At 42.1% G+C, this 23447-nt stretch overlaps 2 protein-coding genes across 4 annotated transcripts; both read right to left on the reverse strand.

Annotated features, from left to right (window-relative positions):
* Positions 1 to 4226: 4226 nt before the first annotated feature.
* LOC106586300 (putative methyltransferase DDB_G0268948) lies at positions 4227 to 11600 on the reverse strand. Of its 3 annotated transcripts, XM_045707303.2 has the most exons (8): positions 11399 to 11573; positions 9962 to 10087; positions 8668 to 8883; positions 7569 to 7729; positions 6863 to 7076; positions 6484 to 6584; positions 6017 to 6154; positions 4227 to 4588 (listed from the first exon to the last, which is right to left on the reverse strand). In XM_045707303.2, exons 3-8 carry the CDS (start codon positions 8776 to 8778, stop codon positions 4498 to 4500), a joined length of 816 nt encoding a protein of 271 aa, XP_045563259.1. In that variant the 5' UTR covers positions 8779 to 8883; positions 9962 to 10087; positions 11399 to 11573; the 3' UTR covers positions 4227 to 4497. The 3 variants fall into 3 exon arrangements, with proteins under 3 accessions (XP_045563259.1, XP_014028916.1, XP_014028917.1); XM_014173441.3 differs by lacking the exon at positions 9962 to 10087 and having other exon boundaries at positions 11399 to 11600; XM_014173442.3 differs by lacking the exon at positions 9962 to 10087 and having other exon boundaries at positions 8668 to 8865; positions 11399 to 11576.
* Positions 11601 to 18305: 6705 nt separating this feature from the next.
* Positions 18306 to 21568, reverse strand: LOC145850257 (putative methyltransferase DDB_G0268948). The gene is made up of 6 exons (XM_082968972.1): positions 21360 to 21568; positions 20374 to 20534; positions 19736 to 19938; positions 19345 to 19459; positions 18886 to 19023; positions 18306 to 18667 (listed from the first exon to the last, which is right to left on the reverse strand). Exons 1-6 carry the CDS (start codon positions 21468 to 21470, stop codon positions 18577 to 18579), a joined length of 819 nt encoding a protein of 272 aa, XP_082825098.1. The 5' UTR covers positions 21471 to 21568; the 3' UTR covers positions 18306 to 18576.
* Positions 21569 to 23447: the final 1879 nt, after the last annotated feature.

Genomic DNA, 23447 nt, shown 5'->3' on the forward strand with positions numbered 1-23447 from the left:
TTCGTGTTTCTTGGCCTAAGCAAGTCTCTTATTCTTATGTGTCCTTTAGTAGTGGTTTCTTTGCAGCAATTCAACCATGAAGGCCTGATTCACGCAGTCTCCTCTGAACAGTTGATGTTGAGATGTGTCTGTTACCTGAACTCTATGAAGCATTTATTTGGCCTGCAATTTCTGAGGCTGGTAACTCTAATGAACTCATCCTCTAATGTAGAGGTAACTCGCAGAGGTAACTCTGGGTCTTCCTTTCCTGTGGCGGTCCTCATGAGATCCAGTTTCATCATAGCACTTGATGGTTTTTGAAACTGCACTTCTTGATATTTTCTGGATTGACTGACCATGTCTTAAAGTAATGATGGACTGTAGTTTCTATTTGCATATTTGAGCTGTTCTTGCCATAATATGGACTTGGCCTTTTACCAAATAGGGCTATCTTCTGTATACCACCCCTACCTCGTCACAACACAACTGATTGGCTCAAATGCATTAAGAAGGAAAAACGTTCCACAAATTAACAAGGCACACCTGTTAATTCAAATGCATTCTAGGCGACTACCTCACGCAGCTGGATGAGAGAATGCCAAGAGTGTGCAAAGCTGTCAAGGCAAAGGGTGGCTACTTTGAACAATCTAAAATATATTGTGATTCGTTTAACACTTTTTTGGTTACTACATGATTCCATATGCGTTATTTCATAGTTTTGATGTCTTCACTATTATTCTACAATGTAGAAAATAGTAAAAATAAATTAAAACCCTGGAATTATTAGGTGTGTCCAAACTTTTGTCTGCTACTGTAATGTATTGCAATAATATTTGCCATTGTAACTATACTGAACAAAAACACAAACGCAACATTTTCAACAATTTTACTGAGTTACAGGAAGGAAATCCAGAAATCAGTCAATTTAAATAAATTCATTAGGCCGTAATCTATGGATTTCACATGACTGGGCAGGGGTGCAGCCACGGGTAGTCTTGGGAGGGCAGAGACCCACCCACTTGGGAGCCAGGCCCAGCCAATCAGAATGAGTTCTTCCTCACAAAAGGGCTTTATTACGGAACTCCTCAGTTTCATCAGGCATGGTTACACGTGGTCTGAGGTAACAGCTCTGGTGGAGATTCCTGCAGTCAGCATGCCAATTGCATGCTCCCTCAAAACATCTGTGGCAGTGTGACAAAACTGCACATTTTAGTTTGGCCTTTTTAATTGTCCCCAGCACAAGGTGCACCTCTGTAATGATCATGCTGTTTAATCAGCAAGAGACATGCTCACTAACAGTGAACTAAATTTGTGCACAAAATTTGAGAGAAATGCGTATGTATTGGATCTTTTATTTCTGTTCATAAAACATGGGATCAACACTTTACATGTTACGTTTATATTTTACGTCCACAGAAGACCATAACCAAATAATCTGAGCATGCATATTCCATGGTATTTGATTTTTTTTTTAAACAGTCGGCTACCCTGTATCGGTGCGATGGTAAAAATCACTGGGGAAGCCAAGGCCCCCTCGTATTACAATCTGTGTTGTGAAAACAGGTTATAGAGCAAGCAGTGTAATTAATTCATATGCCTTGCGACCGTGATATATAGGCCTAAAGGCGGAGACAATAAGACAGTTGCAGAATATATTCAACCACACCTTTGTTTTATCACAAAACCGGATTCCAACCTCTGTCCGGTGAAGTCCACAAAGAATATTTCATGTAACAGACAGTTAGTTACATGACCTACAGCATGGTCAAGCAAGTTAATGTTTCTGCCGTTTTCGGACCACTAAACAACTATTGATTTAGAACCAGTTACCGAAAGTCGCAAAGAAAACAGGAGCTGCCTCCAATATGCCAGCACCATTTCAACATCAAATAATCTCTGCCAAGTGTAATATAGTGACAATTTAAAGATACCATAAACTATTTGGTCCAATCAACGTAAGCCAAATATGGTCACATGGTTCTGATTTCTATACGTGTGTGTGTGTGAGTGCAAGTAGAAACAACATGTTCTCACCCTACTTGTAGAGAAACGCCAATGCAATCCACCTCTCATGTTGACGAAACGGTCTATCACTATGTCATACAGTACATGATTTAGGTTTTTTGTTGTCCAAGGCTACCTGGCTAATGCTTGCCCGCTAGCCTATCTTCCATCAATGGGCAACATTAGCTAGTTAAAGTTAGCCTTCTACATCGAGCTACATATTGAACTTCCATCCTCTCAGGTCAGTAGTACAACAATGTATGAATTAATGTTTAGATCAGAATCGCCGTTATAAATCATTGGCCAGTACGGAGAATTAAGTAAAACCACAAGTCCAAATCCCTATCTACATCCATGGCTAATTTAGGAAAGGCCCACATTTAGCTAGCTAGCGAGACACTGAAGAACAATAACACAACGAGATGCAACAATTCAAGTTGTTTCTGTCAATGACGTATGCGTTCAATTCGATTTGAAAAATACGACAAATCCAAGCTCGCTTCCCTTTTCTTCAGCCAGGACCATTCACACGTAGACAGGGGGCGCTGTTTCGCTCGCTCGGATCTTTCTTTTGTGAGATCCATTCAGCCTCTTGCGAATTGAAGGACAATTATGAGAGGCGAAATATACATTATTCTATATTTAGATTATTTTCTAGGTACATTTTTGGGGGAAGCTTGGCTTCCATTGGCATCCATGAATTCACAACTGCTCCTACCTTTTATTCAGAAAGGACATGAACTCTTTATTGAGCTGAGGGAGACTATTTTAAGTAGGAGGCAGCATGCTCCATACCTTCAAACAGACGATTGGCCATGCCACTGAGCTATACTACAGGAAAAAAAACAACAGGAATAGGAAATGTATTCCATGGTGATTGCCTACGGAGCTGTGAAGGGAACGGCACCTCCATACCTTCAGGCTCTGATCAGGCCCTACACCCAAACAAGGGCACTGCGTTCATCCACCTCTGGCCTGCTGGCCCCCCTACCTCTGAGGAAGCACAGTTCCCGCTCAGCCCAGTCAAAACTGTTCGCTGCTCTGGCACCCCAATGGTGGAACATGCTCCCTCACGACGCCAGGACAGCGGAGTCAATCACCACCTTCCGGAGACACCTGAAACCCCACCTCTTTAAGTAATCCTTCTACCCCCCCCCCCCCCCTTTAAAAGATTTAGATACACTATTGTAAAGTGGTTGTTCCACTGGATATCATAAGGTGAATGCACCAATTTGTAAGTCGCTCTGGTTAAGAGCGTCTGCTAAATGACTTAAATGTAAATGTATTCTCCAACCCAGAAATACACCTGCTATTCATAAGGTTTTTACACAAATTCAGGCAAGCTCTCTTTCTCACTGGGGTGTGGAGGCCACATTAAGGAATGTGATCACCAACACACTAATTTCAAGAGATTCCCTTACCTCACAAGGCCAGTTCCAGGGAAACCACTAGGCGCTTGGCCAGGCTAGTATGAGAGAGATAGAGAAAGGGGCGGTGCAGCGGCTTCATAAGGAATGTGGGTTGTTTGCTAATGAGGATGTTTATGAAGGGGACCAGGGTTACATGGGTTCAAAGAGAGCTGTGTAGTGTGTCAGAACCAATAAGAAGTCCCCTGGAGACAGGATGGGAGAGGGAGGGATCAGAACCTTGTTTTCCTATGAGGTGTTTTCCCTGTTGTGATTGATGTGGGAAAATACAAAAGCCGGATGAGTTCAGTTTCCTTACTCAGATAAAAACCCTACTACAACTGATCACTGAGCCATAAATCAACAACAACAGGCTTTGTACTGAGCTGCACTACCACTAGCTCACTGAAAGAGTTAATCATAAACAGTCAATATCTGATGGACTGGTCCAAGAACCAACCAAAGGTCTTCTTTCAGTTGGCATAATGTGATGAATTTGGTTGAACCCATGCATACAGCATATTAAAAGAAACCAACAGAAAATCTGGGGCAGTATGGCTGCGTTTAGACAGGCAGCCCAATTCTGATATTTTTAACAATCCCAAACACATCTTTTTCAGACCTGATCAAAAGACCAATTAGTGAAACAAATATCAGAATTGAGCTGCCTAAGTATCAAGTGTCTCACATTAGGAGTGCTAATCTTGGATCACATACCCCCTTGACCATGTTATATTTTTCATTGTGATCTAAAAGGAAAAACTGATCCTAAAACACACACTCCTAATATTACTCTGAAACACTTTATACAGCCCTGAAGTTAAATAATGTTCAACATTTACAATTGTGTCTGCAGACACATTTTATTGTCAATCTCAGGCAAGGAAGATACTAAATGTGGCAAGCATTTTGGTAATGATATTACTAAGGCTAATAGTTTGCTCTACATTACAATGTATAAAAGAAATGAGACAAAACCAAAGGGACTTCAATGACATCTTATGTGAACAGAATACTACTACTTCTATTAACAACAGCTTAAACATGATTGACACAAGCTAAAGACACATCTGTCTCCACACAAACACATTCACACTATAAAGAGTGTTCACTCTGGTTTAGACGCCAGGACACAGAAATACTCCAGCGTCACTTCAATGAGTGTGTCTGGTGATGTGACTCCCATCTCCTTCAGAAACCTGCAACAATATGACATCAATACATTTTATAAAATAATTCCATGTGGGATGGACCAGAAAAGTGGCATTAAAGTAAATAAAATAATTATTTGTTCATTTCCTCATACATTTTTTTGTTCATTTAATCTTTAGAGTCTAAGGGGGGGGGGGGGCTAATCTGACAGATGGAATTGTTTTAAATTGGTCATACCTATGGATCATTTAGCTATTTGATTGAGAATTTTAGGACCCCTTTAAGTATATAAAAAAATTATATGAATATGATTTGATAAAATATTTATTTTTGGAATTGTCTACTTAAACCGATAGAAACGCATTGAACAACATTCGTAAATGGCAAAAAGGACTGTCAAAAAATGTAGCAGAAGAAATAAGGTTTTGAAGTGTTTGTCCTAAATCTAAGAGATATAAAAAAAAACTCAGGTATTGCGCCTCCTGAGTGACGCAGCGGTCTAAGGCTGGAGGCGGACTCCCGATCACGGCTGTATTGACCCAGCGTCGTCCGGGTTAGGGGGGGGTTTGGCCGGCGGGGGGTCTTTACTTGGCTCATCGCGCTCTAGAGACTCCTTGTGGCGGCCGGGCGCCTGCAGGCTGATCTCGGTTGTCAGTTGAAAGGTGTTTTCACCAACACATTGGTGCTTCTGGCTTCCGGGTTAAGCGGGCGGTTGTAAGGAAGTGCGGTTTGGCAGGTCATGTTTCAGAGGACGTGTGACCCGACCTTCGCCTCCCGAGTCCATCGGGGAGTTGCAGCGATGAGACAGGGGAAAAGGGTGTAAAATACAAAAACCAGAATAATAATACAATAAAATAAAAAAATTAAATCTGGATTTTTTTTCTTATTTTTTACACATATTTAACCCATTTTTTGGGGTAGGTACAAAACTACCTGCACACTTCCATCCGTTTTTTTAAACCGGTACTGGTTACCTTCAGACGAGTCCCGTGACACTTGTGGGCGTCCATTAGTTTGTAGCCCAAACAGTCCGGACGTTATCAAACAGAATTTAGCACAGACGGTACTGACTTCAGGACGAGTCTCCTGGCACTTGTGGGGGTCGTAGAGCAAAGCGTAGAACACCATCGTGAGAGTGAGAGTCTATCCATACAGTGGTCAATAGTTTGTAGTTCAAACTGTTTGGACGCTACAGATTATTTTCGGGATGTCTCATGGTCTGACAAACACCGCTCTAGCTCTGTCACCTTTCACTGCAGATGCGGAAGTGTGACACTGGCGGATGCGTTGGATTGAGACGCATCCAATGCAAAAAACAGACACAGTATCTCTAGCTGCAACAGACTGACACACCGGTTTGTCATTCGACTCCACCGGGTTAATTAGTTAATTAGCTAATTAGTTCATTAATTCATCCATTCAGTCATTCATCCATTCATTCATTCATTCATCCGTTGATTGACCAGGGTTGTTACCTGTCGAGTGTTCTCTGCAGCAGTGCGGTGGCAGCATCAGGCTCGGCCCTCTGGAAGGCCTGGTACGTGGAGAAGGACTCCATGAAGCCCACTATGTTCCTCACTGAGATCTGCTGCTTCAGTGGGATACACTCAATCCTGAAAGAAGAACAGATACCCACACTGTTGAACTGAGAGGAGAGTCATAGTGGATACCCAAAGCTCCCAAGGGGGCCAAGAGGTTTAAGTCAAGTAAGTCATAATATTGAATACTCCTGCAGTTTATTGAGTACAACATTTGATTTTGACCACCTGAGAGTCACTAGGTGTGAGTACATTACTTCTGTATGTATGCATGTATGTACAAATGTATGTATTTCATTCTCAAATAGAAACTCGGAGACACAGGGTCAAAGTCACACCATGAGAAATGTTTTAATGTGTAACAGGCTGTTCTACTGGGTTCCCACAGAGGCTGTATGAGTTACCTCTCTTTGTCAGGGAAGGGGATAGCAGCATAAAGCTCCCTTAGTTTGGTGTTGGACACTGCTACCTGTGTGCTGGTGTATGGTAACAGCACCTTCTTGAACTGGGGATAGCAAAGTAAAATCTCAGTCAGGAAACAGTCAGGAAACATGGTACTTATATCAAACAAAGAATTGTGAGGGTGATCCCATGGAAATTAAACTATTTTTCACAAGAGAAATGTGTCAATATGGCAGCAAACAAACATTTTGTAAGCATACTGTATATGAAAACAATTGTACTTAATACCCAATGAAAATAAATATATGACACACTAAACCGATTAAGTGGCATTGGTTTGTCACCATAAAAATAGAATATCATTCTAGTTCTGTTTGTCACCTCATCACAGATGTCAGTGAGTCTGTCCCCACATGAGCAGTAATGGAGTCTGAAGTTATCAGCAAAGCCAAGCAGAGCCATGCAGCCGCAAGGCTTCAGGACCCGGCCTGCCTCCAAGAGGAACCGCTGCTGATCAAACCAATGGGCTGCTGAGGCTGCAGTCAGTAGGTCCACAGAACCATCCGGAAACGGCAGCTCCTCTGCTGTCCCTTTCCTGTACAGTAAGTATTAAGACACAGCCACAAAATGGAGGATTTCTACATAAACTAACGTATTAACTAGGGGCCTATTGAAAGTGGGGAGATACTGCTGACCTTTGTGCTGAGTGTAATTGACCGTCTCTGCAGATTGTCATCAGTTTCTTTTTAAACAACATACACATTGGTTTTACTAGCCATACACGTTGGTTTTACTAGCCATACACGTTGGTTTTACTAGCCATACACGTTGGTTTTACTAGCCATACACGTTGGTTTTACTAGCCATACACGTTGGTTTTACTAGCCAAGTGTGGACCAAAACATTTATTCCCATTCAAAATCCTATTATCCCTAAATCTAACCAAACTCTAAAATAGCCGTTTTTGTTAATGTATGGGGAATGGCAAAATGTCCCCACTTGTCACATTTTCCTTGTTTTACTATCCTTGTGAGGACTTTGACCTCAAAAGGATAGTAAAGTTAAACACACACATACATTCAAATACCTGTAGGTGATGTTGTTGAACCCTGCCACTGCCCTGGCCTCCTCCAGTTGGCACTCACTAATGTCGATGCCCACCACCTCCTGGAAGTGTGGGGCCATCAGGCGTGAGTTCTGCCCCGTCCCACAGCCCAGGTCCACAGCTAGAGCATGAGGCTGGGCTTTCTGAAGAGAGGGGACCAGTGAGACACTATATAACTAGCCTTCACTAAAGGAGAGTGATAGAGTATATGTGATGATCAATACAGATAATATACACAACTGTTCTAAAGTTTGGGGTCACTTAGAAATGTCCTTGTTTTTGAAAGAAAAGCACATTTTTTGTCCATTAAAATAACATCAAATTGATCAGAAATACAGTGTAGACATTGTTAATGTTGTAAATGACTATTGTAGCTGGAAACGGCAGATTGTTAATGGAATATCTGCATAGGCGTACAGAGGCCCATTATCAGCAACCATCACTCCTGTGTTCCAATGGCACGTTAAGTTAGCTAATCCAAGTTTATCATTTTAAAAAGGCTAATTGATCATTAGAAAACCTTTTGCAATTATGTTAGCACAGCTAAAGGGTTTTCTAGATATTCCCTAAAACAATATGCCGTTTCATGCTACATTAGTCATTTACAACATTAACAATGTCTTCACTGTATTTCTGATCAATTTGAAGTTATTTTAAAATGGACAAAAAAAATTGCTTTTCTTTCTAAAAACAAGGAAACTTCTAAGTGACCCCAAACTTGTGAACGGTAGTGTGTGTGTTATTATATAACACTCTGGTCTTTGCTAAATAGGTATTTCAAGCTTACGGTAATAACGTAAGATAATGGATGACAGTTTAGTGACCTATTGTCGCAATACTCAAAAGCATTTAGAAACAGGAAATGGTTTAGATAATGTTTATATCTGATTTAAAAATGTCATAATTCTGAAATATTTTGCAATAAACATGAAAGTAAAAAATGCCCTCAGACACTGTGTGGAAGCATTACACCAAAGACCTATCTTAGACAACCTAAGATTTGTCTTAGCTGCCAACTGTGCAAGTCTAACGTCATGTAGAAGACAGTCTATAACAGTAATATTATCTTTTCTTGGCACACCTTCCTTTCCAGGTACTGCAGGATGATGTCTCTGATCTCCTCTGGGGGTACAAAGCGGTACCTCTGGTAGATGGAGGCATGGTGTTTCTCCTCAAACAGCCGGTGGGTCATGGTGCTCTGCTGTCGTCTGCTCCGCTAGCCTAGTGCTCCTTCCAGCTTGCAGTGACTCAGCAGAGACACAGAGACACAGACACAGATCTGCTCCTTTACTAGGATCTGTCAATCATTACATGGAAGGAGGAGAGATACTGTATATAAGGAGTAGGACAGAGGCGTCTACTGGTAGTAGTCGCTCAGTCACATAGAGGAGAGGTTTAAAGAGACACCTGGGCTGCTAAGATCAAATAACTTGTCACCTCTTGACAAATTGCAAAACACTGATTTGTGTGTGATGTTCTTGTGTGGAACGATGTCCGATAAGGGCCACATGCGGACATGCCTATAGATAAACTAGTGGTTTAAAACATCTCATACATATTTCCATTTTATAAAAACAGTCAAAACGCCTGGCAAAGGTTTTATGCATGTACTGCATGCATTTATACTGAACAAAAATCTAAAAACACGCCGTGCAACAATTTCAAAGATTTGACTGAGTTACAGTTCATAAGGAAATCAGTCAATTGAAATACATTTATTATGCCCTAATATATGGATTTCACATGATTGGGAATACAGATATGGATCTGTTGGTCACAGGTATCTTACAAAAAGGTATGGGCGTGGATCAGAAAACCAGTCAGTATCTGGTGTGACGACCATGTCTCATGCAGGGTGACATCTTCGCATAGAGTTGATCAGGCTGTTGATCGTGGGATGTTGTCTCACTCTTTAATGGCTGTGCGAAATTTCTGGATATTGGTGGGAACTGGAACACGCTGTCCTACACATCAATCCAGAGCATCCCAAACGTGCTCAATGGGGAACATGTCTGAGTATGCAGGCCATGGAGGAATTGGGACATTTTCAGCTTCTAGGAATTGTCTACAGATCCTTGCAACACGGGGCCGTACATTATAATGTTGAAACATGAGGTGATGGTGGCGGCTGAATGGTACGACAATGGGCCTCTGGATCTCATCATGGTATCTCTGTGCATTCAATTTGTCATCGATAAAATGCAAATGTGTTCATTGTCCGTAGCTTATGCCTGCCCATACCATAACCTCACCATGGGGAACTCAGTTCCCAAGGTTGACATCAGTAAACCACTCACACACACGTGGTCTGCGGTTGTACAGCCAAATTTTCTAAAATGACATTGGAGGATTATGGAAGATAAACATTAAATTACCTGGCAACAGCCCTGGTGGAAATTCCTGTAGTCAGCATGCCAATTGCACGCTCCCTCAAAACTTGAGACATCTGTGGCATTGTGTTGTGACAAACCTGCACATTTTATCGCCAGCACAAGGTGCACCTGTGTAATGATCATGCTATTTATTCAGCTTCTTGATATGTCACACCTGGCAAGTGAATGGATTATCTTGGCAAAGGAGAAATGTTCACCAACAGGGATGAAATCAAGTTTGTGCATTTGGAAAATGTCTGGGATCTTTTATTTCAGCTCATTAAACCAACACTTTACATGTTATGTTTACATTCTTGTTTAGTGTAGATTATGCATTAAGACCAAAATTGTCAAACTAGACTGGGTCCTATGATGCAGCAATTAGGTTATCGAACAGAACATTGTCTAAACAATAGCAAAACAGAAGAACAAGTACAGACATTTAATTCGTCTTCTGAAAGTTTGCAATGAAGTTATACGCAATTGTAATGTCAAATATAACAAAATCACCTTACACAATGTAATGCAGCTTGTAAAGCTGTTTCTCATCTGAAAATTTCACCACAAGCAACATTGCCAGGACTGGTTGGTCTTTTAGCAGGTAGGAATACGAGACAATATATCCACAGGAAAGTAGAATTCAATAATATTTTCAAACCACTGGTAGTGCCTGAAACATGCAAACAGGATGAAAATGCATGTAACCCATGCATTGACATTTGCCGAGATGGTGCACGTGTTCACATGGTTCTGCACATCCTTCAGATGATAGAAATGTGAATACACTACCAACAACTTGAAAAGTTGATGTCATTATACTTTCCTGCGGATATATTGTCTCACATTCATACTGGCATAACTGATACATTTACGAAAGCTCAACACCCCTTGAATATGGCCGGTGTCAGTAAACCTCGGTGAAAAGTCGCAATTAAATTGTTGCCAGCAGCACAGTAACCAATGCTCTGGATAACATGAAAACAGCCTAGCCAGTCTGTTAGGGCAAGTAAAATGGTCAGAGTGAGGTGTTCTCTCATGTGTCTGTAAGTAGCGTTAGCTAGAAAGCTAGCCAGTTAGCTTGGCTACTTGACTGCGTTGTTTGGGCAGAACGCCCAGATCAACATTACTCCTCGGCCAGAGCGTCCACTGTGCACTCTGAACACATAGAGCGAAATGCTCTGAATTTACGAACCGACAATATGATAACATTCTGAAAATTAGAACGTCAAGAGCGCACTCTGGCACTCCAGATTGAATTTACGAATACACCCTCAGTTAGGTGGACGTAGGTACAGTAGAGCGTGGCAAGGATAAGGAGACTTGCAACAGATAGCGAAAACAATTGCTAGTTACATAGCTAGAAGATACTTAACGTTGATGAGGTTAGTTATGCGATATAAAAAATCACATAAACTAGCTAATGTCTGCACGGTTGTTTACCTGCTGTCTCACAGAAAGCGCTCCGTCCACACCCTAAGCAACGACACTCGGAAGCAAGCCTCTGGAAGTAAACTTCAGTCGCCAAACAACCTCACGAATATATAAAGACAAATGTTAATATTGAAACGTAAAAAAAGCTGCCAAGCAGCTGTAACAATTTCTTATTCGATGAGGTTTAACGGCGATTGGCATCCAACAAATGTTGCATTACCGCCACCTACTAGACTGGAGTATAACTCATAATTTTCTTTAAACATACAAATACCCTACCATCTAACGCTACACTCACAACAAATAATAAATACCATACTCCACTATTTAGTCCTACAACTACAGTCTTCGAGGGCCTGATTGGTGTCAACCCACTGTTCCCCGGGCGCCGAAGACGTGGATGTCGATTAAGGCAGCCCCTCGCACCTCTCTGATTCAGAGAGGTTGGGTTAAATGCGGAGGACACATTTCAGTTGAAGGCATTCAGTTGTACAACTGACTAGGTACCCCCTTTCCCTACTCACACCATTATTTTCAGGATCCCTCCCCCTTGACCCATCTTCCTCTACTTTCTTCACTGCCTCAGCATATGACGACTTCTGCACTACTCTAACCCTGGAAACCTCAACCTGCCTCTCTCTCACAGGACATTTCTGAGCCCCAGCCCCACGAGCACCCCTACAATTAACAAATACCACTACTTTTCCCAATGCTACACATTCTTTTGTCTCACGCCCTTCTGCACACTTCTCACACCTAGGAACCTCCCTCCTACACAATGCTGCCACATGCCCATAAGCTTGACACCTGTAACAACGTAATGTATTCAGCACAAAAGCTTGTACAGGATTATTGCTATATCCTAACATCACTTTGTCGGGCAAAGACTCAACATCAAAACTCAAAAGAACAGACAATAACTATTCTGTTTCTCCACTCACGCCACCCTTTCTGCGTTGCACCAAACAACGAGCATCACAAACACCGGGAATCTTCCCCTTCAGTTGGTCAGCTTTCACATTTACTTCTACCCAGTAATCACGCCTTTCAATGGCGCCCTTTTCTTGAGAGCAAAACAATTCTCATCTCTCGCCCGCATTCGTTTAACACGGAGCACCTGCTACCTCTGACCAGCAGAAACACAAACAATTATCACAAGACCACTTCTGGTTACCTTTACTGATTCCACATTACCCAACTCTGTTTTCACCCACCCTGAAACCACACATGGATCAGCCAAAAGGCAAGGATATACTTTTTCCACAACTTCATCTACTGTCACAGACTCATCTTTATCCTGACCCTCAGTGCAAGCCTCGGGCTCTGAGAACTTCACCACACCTACCACCTTCGATACTTCACCCTCCCTCTCTCTTAGACCTCCTCTGCCGCTCTTGCCTCCATTCCTCCTCCGTATTCCAAGTATAATTCTCCTTATGATAATACTGCACTTCTCCTGACATACATCTTGTTCTTGCCTTGTCAAGAGATGCGATTTAACCAGCTGTCACAATCTCCGTACAATCAGCGTGAAGCCCTTGGGATGTAGCGCTCAACAGTGCATCCCACTTGTAAAGCCAGCTGTAACAATTCTGCTGCCAGTGTCATTAAAGGAGGTGCAGGAATTGTTTCGTTCAATACTGTTGTCCGGCCAAATATCAAATGAAAACATTAGTTCTGCTAGACAAAGCAAAGAAAATAGGCAACACAGTTGGTCAAAATAAGTAACACATTATTATGTTAAGTTACGTGAAATCGCCCTAAGAATTGTTTTGGAAATTATGGTTTCTAGTTACATACCATGTAAAAGTTCCTATTAGACTAAATCAAAAGCCAAACCAAAGAGACAACATTTTACTTTTTGTTATTAGAAAAAGAAACCTTGCTTCTCCCCACCCATTCACAAAAGCTTACAGCCTCAGCTAACTTTCACACACTGGAAATTAACCAAACCTCACAATGCTACATAAGCCCTACTATATTCACACACACTGACACAAGACTTGCAGTGTTTGGGTTTCTGTACCAATTAGCCTATGTCAGTTCTGATGCCCAAGCAACAGTGCCCTCTTGCTCTGCCTGTCAAGGCCCGCATTTGGTGTCTCATGAATGGTGCTTCACTGTCTGTTAGTGCCAAGTGATACCTTTTTTGTTTTACCCAAGTGTTACAGGCAGCAGAGCTAAATAAAAACTCTGAGATTATGAGCATGAGACAATGGGAGCAATCCACGATCCAAAATAAACCTAAAAATAAAAAGTTCCGCGAGCCAGCACTGCTTTTCTATGTTGTTTTTGCCACTTGTTGGAATCAGATGAAGATGTTGGAGAGCAGTGTTGTTACACTTGGAAAGATGTTATCAGGAGGCTGGCCAGCCAGTTCCTCTTTGCATTTCATATCATAGGGCATCTGGAGCAGAGAATCCCTCAATCCTGAACCGCTCGTTCTAACAATGACACAATGGTCTTCGGCTACCCACCCTTTCCAAAGGGATAATTTCTTCAGCAAGGCTGCCACCCTTAGTATTCATTTTGGGAATGCTGATAAGAAGGGCCTCAGGGCAGTAGCTGAAATAACTTATTACTTCTTATCACTAAAATCCCTATTTTTCCATATCTGGCATGTGAACATTTAAGCATCTATAGGGTTTTCAGCAGTGTTCAGGCATTTCAGTCATTGCTGAAGTGAGGAATTTTTGTCAGTGTCTGATTAATTGCCATCCACTTCCATGATATACAGCCACAGAGCAGGCTAGGGGTCAGATTTATTATACATCTTTTGTTTTTATGTGTTAGCATTATTCTGTAGACTCTGAGGCCCCAATGACATTAAATATCCCAGAACTGAGGGTGTATCTATACATTCTTTACTCCTGTGGTCTGGTCCTGGTCTGGACTCATTCTGATCACCTGGTGTGACTGTGGCTCCAGAAGTGATGTGGGACTTTTGTCCCAGCTTGGCCCCCTTATTCAGAGAAAGTATGGATGCGAAACAACCCGCTGTTCCCTGCCCTATATCACACACAAACACACAAGCACGCGCACACACACTTTCCATGCTTTGAGTGGGTGGACATCCGGCACAGCACACTACTTATTTTGGTCCAGGAGTGGAACCCACTCTCTATTGAATGTTCTGGTTGACTATATTTTACCAAACATTGTGATGGACTCAAGGGGTATGGAGAGGCATATTTTCCTAAGGCAATGTTATTTACTGTTTCTTCTGTGAATGTTTCTACAGATGGAGGTAATTATGTCCCCCGCTATGCCCATACAGGTAGGACAAGCTCCTGTGAAATCCACTCTCTCTACATCTTACCACACACACAGATACACACATGCAGGCTTACACACACACACACACACACACACACACACACACAAAATGAAAACCCATGCTGGAAAGTAATCTAAAGAAGCTTGTATCCATGAAGCAAAACCTCTAGAGACTGAAAGTGCTATGCTAGGTACTTTTCCCAGTATATACTATTCCCTCTGCTTTGAGGCCCAATGTAAGGAATCAATGTCCTCCTGTCTCAGTGACAAACTGGGTCATTTGGTCTCTCGAGATTACTCCTCCGAGGGATCCTATTCTATCCACACACACACACACACAAACACACACACACACCTCATATCACAGGCTGTGTTTGTCTGCTTGTGAAGTACGTAAAACTGGAGCCAGAAAGACAAACTATATTAGATAAGATACCACTCATTGGCAAGCTTTAGTAATATAAATGTACACAGTAATAACAACTTCCTTAATTGTTCCTCATTAACTAAATATTGAAGTTTCCACAGGGGACACATCATAGTCTCAGTCATCTGTAGCTAGTCCTCTGGCTTGCAGGCTAGCAGGTAGAAATACCTGACTCCGACCACAACCTCAGTCTCTGGGGAGGTCACCTCCATCACAGCCAACAGTCTGAAGAGGACAGAGAGAGATGTTAGATGTAACGTTAAATGATGCCTTTACATTTCATATTATTCTGTACATACATCTGGGGAAGTTCCATTTAGTAAGATATGTTACGTTTCATATGGTATGTATTAATTTGTGGATGTCCATCACCCATTTCGTATTATATGTTACAAATTACACTTCTTGTTATATGTTATGAATTTACAAAACGTACAATAGTTACGAATTTGCAAATTGTATGATATGTTACGAATTCTAGCTAGGTTGCTAGGTTGCTAACATTAGCTAGCTGGCTAACGTTAGCTAGGCTAGGGTTAAGGAAGGGTTAGCTGAAAGGGTTAAGGTTAGGGTTAGGGGAAGGGTAGGCTTACTGTGTTATGTCTAGTCTATGAGACCTGGCTGTTCATCCACACACACTCTTGCCTAGACACAACTGTTCAACACAGAATGAGCAATGAGTTGGGGCCCAGGCAGAGGTTACGATAGGACACGAGGGCAGCATAAAACTGATGAGATAAAAAAAGACAAATGCTGTTGAAAAACACACAACAAATCTACTGTATGAATTGAGAATTTGTACATAACAATCAGGGCTACATAATACAGGCTATACTGAAGTTATTTGCTAGCCTAGTCTCAGATCTGTAGTTATTTGCTAGCCTAGTCTCAGATCTGTAAAGTTATTTGCTAGCCTAGTCTCAGATCTGTAAAGATATTTGCAAGCTTGGTACCAGATCTGTTTCTGCTGTCTTGCCAACTCCTAATGTCATTGACACGATAGGACTTGGCAAAACATCAAAAACCGATGGGAACCAGGCTAGAATTTGCACACGACTTTGTGGTTTCGTTCTTGAGATATAGTTCAGATGGCACTGTTCCAGAATAGTATCAGTAATTGTAGCTTTTATGTTTGCTCACTACAGGAAGACGTGCACGAGTTTGAGGAGACAAGGGTCCCATTGTCCGGTTTGGCTCTTGGCCTAATTTCACTGTGTCCCCATCAACAAAGGACTTTAACCCTACAGTCCCCTCTCCCATCACACTGTTGTTCTGTTACTAAAGGCAAGACTGTTCTGAGTCAGATGGACTTGGTAAATCCATGTCTATTCACCCTGAATGAAATGATTTTGTACCTACAAATCTTGTAAGTCTCCTTATAAAAAACATATTCTATGACTGTGATGTAAAGAGAGTTTGAGTCCACATTAGTGTTACTCAAAACAAAACATGACCCTCCAGTCTAGTCCACCTTCCTCCTCTCCCCTCTGTGGTTGGCTCTGACCTGTAGGAGATGTTAGGGGCGGTGACTCTGACCTGTAGGAGATGTTAGTGGCGGTGGCTCTGACCTGCAGGAGATGTTAGGGGCGGTTGCATGCTCCAGGGCCACCTCCAGCTGGGCAGGGCTCACGTCGGTCCCCAACACCGAGGAGAAGTGAGGAGGCCAGGAGCACAGTGCCCTGACCCGACCCACAGCCTACATCTACAACCAGGTCAAAGGGCTGCATGCCCCTCTGTCAAACAGGACAAATCCCCATCACACACCTGTATGAGACATTATTAGTACATGTGCACATTTTAAGGCAGGAGAAAGTATATTTACAATCTTTTTCTGCTGCAAAAACATTAAAAAGCTGGAATGAAACACGCATTGATATAATTCTGTAATGTATTGCAATAATATTTGCCTTTATAACAATACTGAACAAAAATATGAATGCAACATGCAACAATTTTACTAAGTTACAGTTTATATAAGGAAATCAGTCAATTGAAATACATTCATTAGGCCCTAATCTATAGATTTCACATCCCAATTCTATGGATTTCACATGACTGGGCAGGGCCGCAGCCATGGGTGGTCTTGGGAGGGCAGAAGCCCACCCACTTGGGAGCCAGGCCCAGCCAATTAGAATTTGTTTTTCCCCACAAAAGAGCGTTCGTTATTACAGACAGAAATACTCCTCAGTTTCATCAGCTGTCCGGTTGGCTGGTCTCAGACAATCCCGCAGGTGAAGAAGCCAGATGTGGAAGTCCTGGGCTGGCGTAGTTACATATGGTCTGCGATTGTGAGGCCGGTTGGACGTACTGCCAAATTCTCTAAAACAACGTTGGAGGCAGCTTATGGTTTGGAAATGAACATTCAATTCTCTGGCAAAAGCTCTGGTGGAGATTACTGCAGTCAGCATGCCAATTGCATTCTCCCTCAAAACTTGAGACATCTGTGGCATTGTGTTGTGTGACAAAACTGCACATTTTAGAGAGTATTTATATTGTCCCCAGCACAAGGTGCACCTGTGTAATGATCATGCTGTTTAATCAGCTTCTTGTTATGCCACACAGGTTAGGTGGATGGATTATTTGGGAAAATGAGAAATGCTCACTAACAGGGAAGTAAACAAATTTGTGCAAAAAAAATACAAAAGCCTGATGAGTTCAGTCTCCTTACTCAAATAAAAACCCTATTCCAACTGATCACTGAGCCATAGATCAACAACAGGCTTTGTACTGAGCTGCACTACCACTACCTCACTGAAAGAGTTAATCATAAACGGTCAATGTCTGAAGGACTGGTCCAAGAACCGATTAAAGGTCTTCTCTCAGTTTGCATAACGTTATGAATTTGGTTGAACCCATGCATACAGCATATTATTATTATTTTTTTTTTTAAAGAACATCTGGGGCAGTGTGGCTACATTTAGACAGGCAGCCAAATTCTGATGTTTTTACATCAGATCTTTTCACATCAGATATTTTTCACACCTGATCTGATTGCTCAAAAGACAAATTAGTGAAAAAAATATCAGAATTGGTCTGCCTGTCTAAACGCAGCCTAAGTATCAAGTGTCTCAGACTAGGATCAGATCCCCGCTGGCCATATTATATTTTTCATTGTGATCAAAAAGGCAAAACCGATCCTAAAATCCACACTCCTAATATTACTCTGAGACACTTGATACGGCCCTGAAGTGAAATAATGTTCAACATTTACAATTGTGTCTGCAGACATTTTATTGTAAATCTCAGGCAAGGAAGATACTAAAGGTGGCAACCATTTTGGTAATGATGTGACTAAGGTGAATAGTTTACTCTACATTACAATGTATAATAGAAAAGAGCAGACAAAACCAAAGGGACTTCAATGAAATCTTATGTGAACAGAATAATATTTCTAATAACAGCTTGAACATGATTCACACAAGCCTAAACACAAACTTAAGACACACCTGTCTACATACAAACACATTCACACTATAAAGACTGTTCACTCCGGTTTAGATGCCAGAACACAGAAATACTCCAGCGTCACTTCCATGAGTGTGTCTGGTGATGTGACTCCCATCTCCTTCAGAAACCTGCAACAATATGACATCAATATATTTTATAAAATAATTCCATGTGGGATGGACCAGAAAAGTAGCATGGATGACATTTTGTATATATTCGTTCATTTCTTTCTTAATTTATTTGTTCAATAATTTTTTATTATCTCATTAGTTCATTCATTCACCCATAATCCATTCATCCATCCATTCAGTCATTCATTCATCCGTTGATTGACCAGGGTTGTTACCTGTCGAGTGTTCTCTGCAGCAGTGCGGTGGCAGCATCAGGCTCGGCCCTCTGGAAGGCCTGGTACATGGAGAAGGACTCCATGAAGCCCACTATGTTACTCACTGAGATCTGCTGCTTCAGTGGGATACACGCAATCCTGAAAGAAGAACAGATACCCACACTGTTGAACTGAGAGGAGAGTCATAGTGGATGCCCTAAGCTCCTAAGGGAGCCAAGAGGTTTAAGTCAAGTAAGTCATAATATTGAATACTCCTGCAGTTTATTGAGTACAACATTTGATTTTGACCACCTGAGAGTCAATAGGTGGGAGTACATTACTTCTGTATATATATATATATATATATATATTTATTTCATTCTCAAATAGAAACTCAGAGACACAGGGTCAAAGTCACACCATGAGAAATGTTTTAATGTGTAACTGGCTGTTCTACTGGGTTCCCACAGTATGAGTTACCTCTCTTTGTCAGGGAAGGGGATAGCAGCGTAAAGCTCCTGTAGTTTGGTGTTGGCCACTGCTACCTTTGTGCTGGTGTATGGTAACAGCACCTTCTTGAACTGGGGATAGCAAAGTCAAATCTCACCAGTCAGGAAACGTGGTACTTATATCAAACACAGAATTGTGAGGGTTTGTTGATTCATACAGAAGATCCCATGGAGGTTAATCATATATTGTTCACAAGAGACATGTCTCAATGAACAAACATTTTATAAGCATTCTTTACATGAAAACAACTGAACTTAGCACCCACTGAAAATAAACATATGACACACTGAGCCGATTACGTGGCATTGGTTTGTCACCATAAAAATAGAATGTCATTCTAGATCTGTTTGTCACCTCCTCATAGATGTGAGTCTGTCCCCACATGAGCCGTAATGGAGTCTGAAGTTATCAGCAAAGCCAAGCAGAGCCATGCAGCCGCAAGGCTTCAGGACCCGGCCTGCCTCCAAGAGGAACCGCTGCTGGTCAAACCAATGGGCCGCTGAGGCTGCAGTCAGTAGGTCCACAGAACCATCCGGAAACGGCAGCTCCTCTGCAGTGCCTTTTCTGTAAGTATTAAGACAGCACCAATCATTGAGGATTTCTACATAAACTAACATATTAACTAGGGGCCTATTGAGAGTGGGGAGATACTGCTGACCTTTGTGCTGAGTGTAATTGACCGTCTCTGCAGATTGTCATCACTGTTCATTTTTAAACAACATACACCTTGGTTTTACTATCCAGGTGGGGACAACATTTCTTATTCCCATTCAAAATCCTATTTTCCCGAACCCTTAACCCTAAACCTTAACCCTAACCCCAAACCCCTAACTAAACCTTAATCTAACTCATAACCCTTACACATAACCTAACCCCTATGCCTAAAATAGGATCAACAAAATGTCCCCACTTGTCAAATTTTTCTTCTTTTACTATCCTTGTGAGGACTTTTGGACCTCAAAAGGATAGTAAAGTTAGACCACACACACGTTCAAACACCTGTAGGTGATGTTGTTGAACCCTGCCACTGCCCTGGCTTCCTCCAGTTGGCACTCGCTAATGTCGATGCCCACCACCTCCTGGAAGTGTGGGGCCATCAGACGTGAGTTCTGCCCCGTCCCACAGCCCAGGTCCACAGCTAGAGCATGAGGCTGGACTTTCTGAAGAGAAAGGACCAGTGAGACACTATATAACTAGCCTTCACTAAAGGAGAGTGATAGCTAGTGATAGAGGAAATGTGATGTTCAATACAGATATATATGTATATATTTTACACGCTGGTCTTTGCTCTATAGGTATGACACATTGCATGCTGAATTTCAAGCTTACGGTAATAACGTAACGGCTGTCGGGAGAGAGTGTAGACCAAGGCGCAGCGGAGTTAGTGTTCATCATGATTTTAATGGACGAAAGAACACTATACACAAAAACGAGACCACTGACAGCCAACCAGTACTGTCAGGTGCAATACGTAACAGAAACAATTACCCACAAAACCCCAACGGAAAAACAGGCACTTATGTGTGACTCCCAATCAGCAACAACCAACAACAGCTGTGCCTGATTGGAAGCCACACGGCCAAAATCAATGAAACAGACAACATAGAAAATGAACATAGAATGCCCACCCAATGTAACACCCTGGCCTAACCAAAATAAAGAACAAAAACCCCTCTCTATGGCCAGGGCGTTACAGATAATGGATGACAGTTTAGTAACCTATTGTCACAAGACTTAAAAGCATTTAGAAACAGGAAATGGTTGAGATATATGGTTTCTACATCTGATTTAAAATGTCATAATCCTGAAATGTTATGCAATAGAGGGCATTTTTTACTTTCATTTCTATCTCGGACACTGCGTGGAACCATTACACCAAAGACCTATCTTAGACAACCTAAGATTTGTCTTAGCTGCCAACTGTGCAAGTCTAACGTCATGTAGAAGACAGTCTGTAACAGTAATATTATCTTTTCTTGGCACACCTTCCTTTCCAGGTACTGCAGGATGATGTCTCTGATCTCCTCTGGGGGTACAAAGCGGTACCTCTGGTAGATGGAGGCATGGTGTTTCTCCTCAAACAGCCGGTGGGTCATGGTGCTCTGCTGTCGTCTGCTCCGCTAGCCTAGTGCTCCTTCCAGCTTGCAGTGACTCAGCAGAGACACAGACACAGACACAGAGACTGATCTGCTCCTTTACTAGGATCTGTCAATCATTACATGGAAGGAGGAGAGATACTGTATATAAAGGGGGGGATAGAGGAGGCTACTGCAAGTAATCACTTAGTCACATAAAGGAGAGGTTAAAATATCTACTATGACAACTGGGCTGCTAATTTCAAATAACTTGTCACCTCCACTATAGGAGATGGCAAAACATTAAAAAACCGATGGGAACCAGGCTCGAATTTGCACACGACTTTGTGGTTTCGTTCTTGAGATATAGTTCAGATGGCACTGTTCCAGAATAGTATCAGTAGTTTTAGCTTTTATGTTTGCTCACTACAGGAAGACGTGTACGAGTTTGAGGAGACAAGGGTCCCATTGTCCGGTTTGGCCCTTGGCCTAATTTCACTGTGTCCACATCAACAAAGGACTTTAACCCTTCAGTCCCCTCTCCCATCAAATTGTGGTACTGTTACATAAGGCAAGACTGTTCTGAGTGAGACGGTATTGGTAAATCCATGTCAAATTCACCCTGAATAAAATGATTTTGTACCTACAAGTCTACTAGGCCTACTTATATAAAAAAAATCTTTCACTGTAATGTAAAAAGAGTTTGAGTCCACGTTAGTGTTACTCAAAACAAAACATGACCCTCCAGTCCAGTCCACCTTCCTCCTCTCCCCTCTGGGGTTGGCTCTGACCTTTAGGAGATGTTAGTGACGGTTGCATGCTCCTGGGCCACCTCCAGCTAGGCAGGGCTCACGTCGGTCCCCAACACCGAGGAGAAGTGAGGAGGCCAGGAGCAAGGTGCCCTGACTCGACCCACACCCTACATCTACTGCCAGGTCAAAGGGCTGCATGCCCCTTTGTCAAACAGGACACATCAACGTCACACACACATGTATGTGACATTGTTAGTACATGCAAACATTTTTAAAGGCATTAGAATGTAAATAGACCATCTTTTTCTGGTGCAAAAACATTAAAAAGCTAGAACGAAACATGCATTGATATAATTCTGTAATGTTTCGCAATAATATTTTCCATTGTAACTATTTCACATCCATAGAAGACTGTAACCATTTAATCTGAGCATGCATAATCCATGATATTTGATTTAGGAAAACCAAGTCTGTATAATGTGTAACAGGTGTATGTCACTCCTACCTTTCTCTTCAGGAAGAACATGACCTCTTCAATGAGCTGAGACTCTGTATTTCCAGTAGGAGGCAGCATGCTCCTTACCTTCAAACAGATGATGGGCCATCCATGTCACTGAGCTATACTACAGGAGAAAACAACACAGGAATACAATGGTATTCACCAACCCAGAAAGAGACCTGCTTTTCATAAAGTTTTTACTAAAACTCCTGCAACCTCTCTTTCTCACTGGGTTGTGGAGGCTACGTTAAGGAATGTGATCACACACACCCTACAACACTCATCGCAGGAGATTCCCTTTCTTCACAGGGCCAGTTCCAGGGAAACCACTAGGTGCTTGGCCAGGCTAGTATGAGACAGGCCCCAGATAGAGAGAGGAAGGGGCAGTGCAGCGGATTCATGGGGATGTGGGTTGTTTGCTAATGAGGCTGGGCCAGGGTTACATGGGGTCAAAGAGAGCTGTGTGCTGTGTCAGAACCAATAAGACGTCCCATGGAGATGGGATGGGGGAAGGATCAGAAACTTGTTTTCCTATGAGGTGTTTTCCTTGTTGTGATTGATGTGGGAAAATACAAAAGCCTGATGAGTTCAGTCTCCTTACTCAGATAAAAACCCTATTCCAACTGATCACTGAGCCATAGATCAACAACAGGCTTTGTACTGAGCTGCACTACCACTACCTCACTGAAAGAGTTAATCATAAACGGTCAATGTCTGAAGGACTGGTCCAAGAACCGGTTAAAGGTC

The sequence above is a fragment of the Salmo salar genome, chromosome 25 (genome assembly GCF_965601325.2).
Source record: "Salmo salar chromosome 25, fSalSal1, whole genome shotgun sequence".
Taxonomy (NCBI): domain Eukaryota; kingdom Metazoa; phylum Chordata; class Actinopteri; order Salmoniformes; family Salmonidae; genus Salmo; species Salmo salar.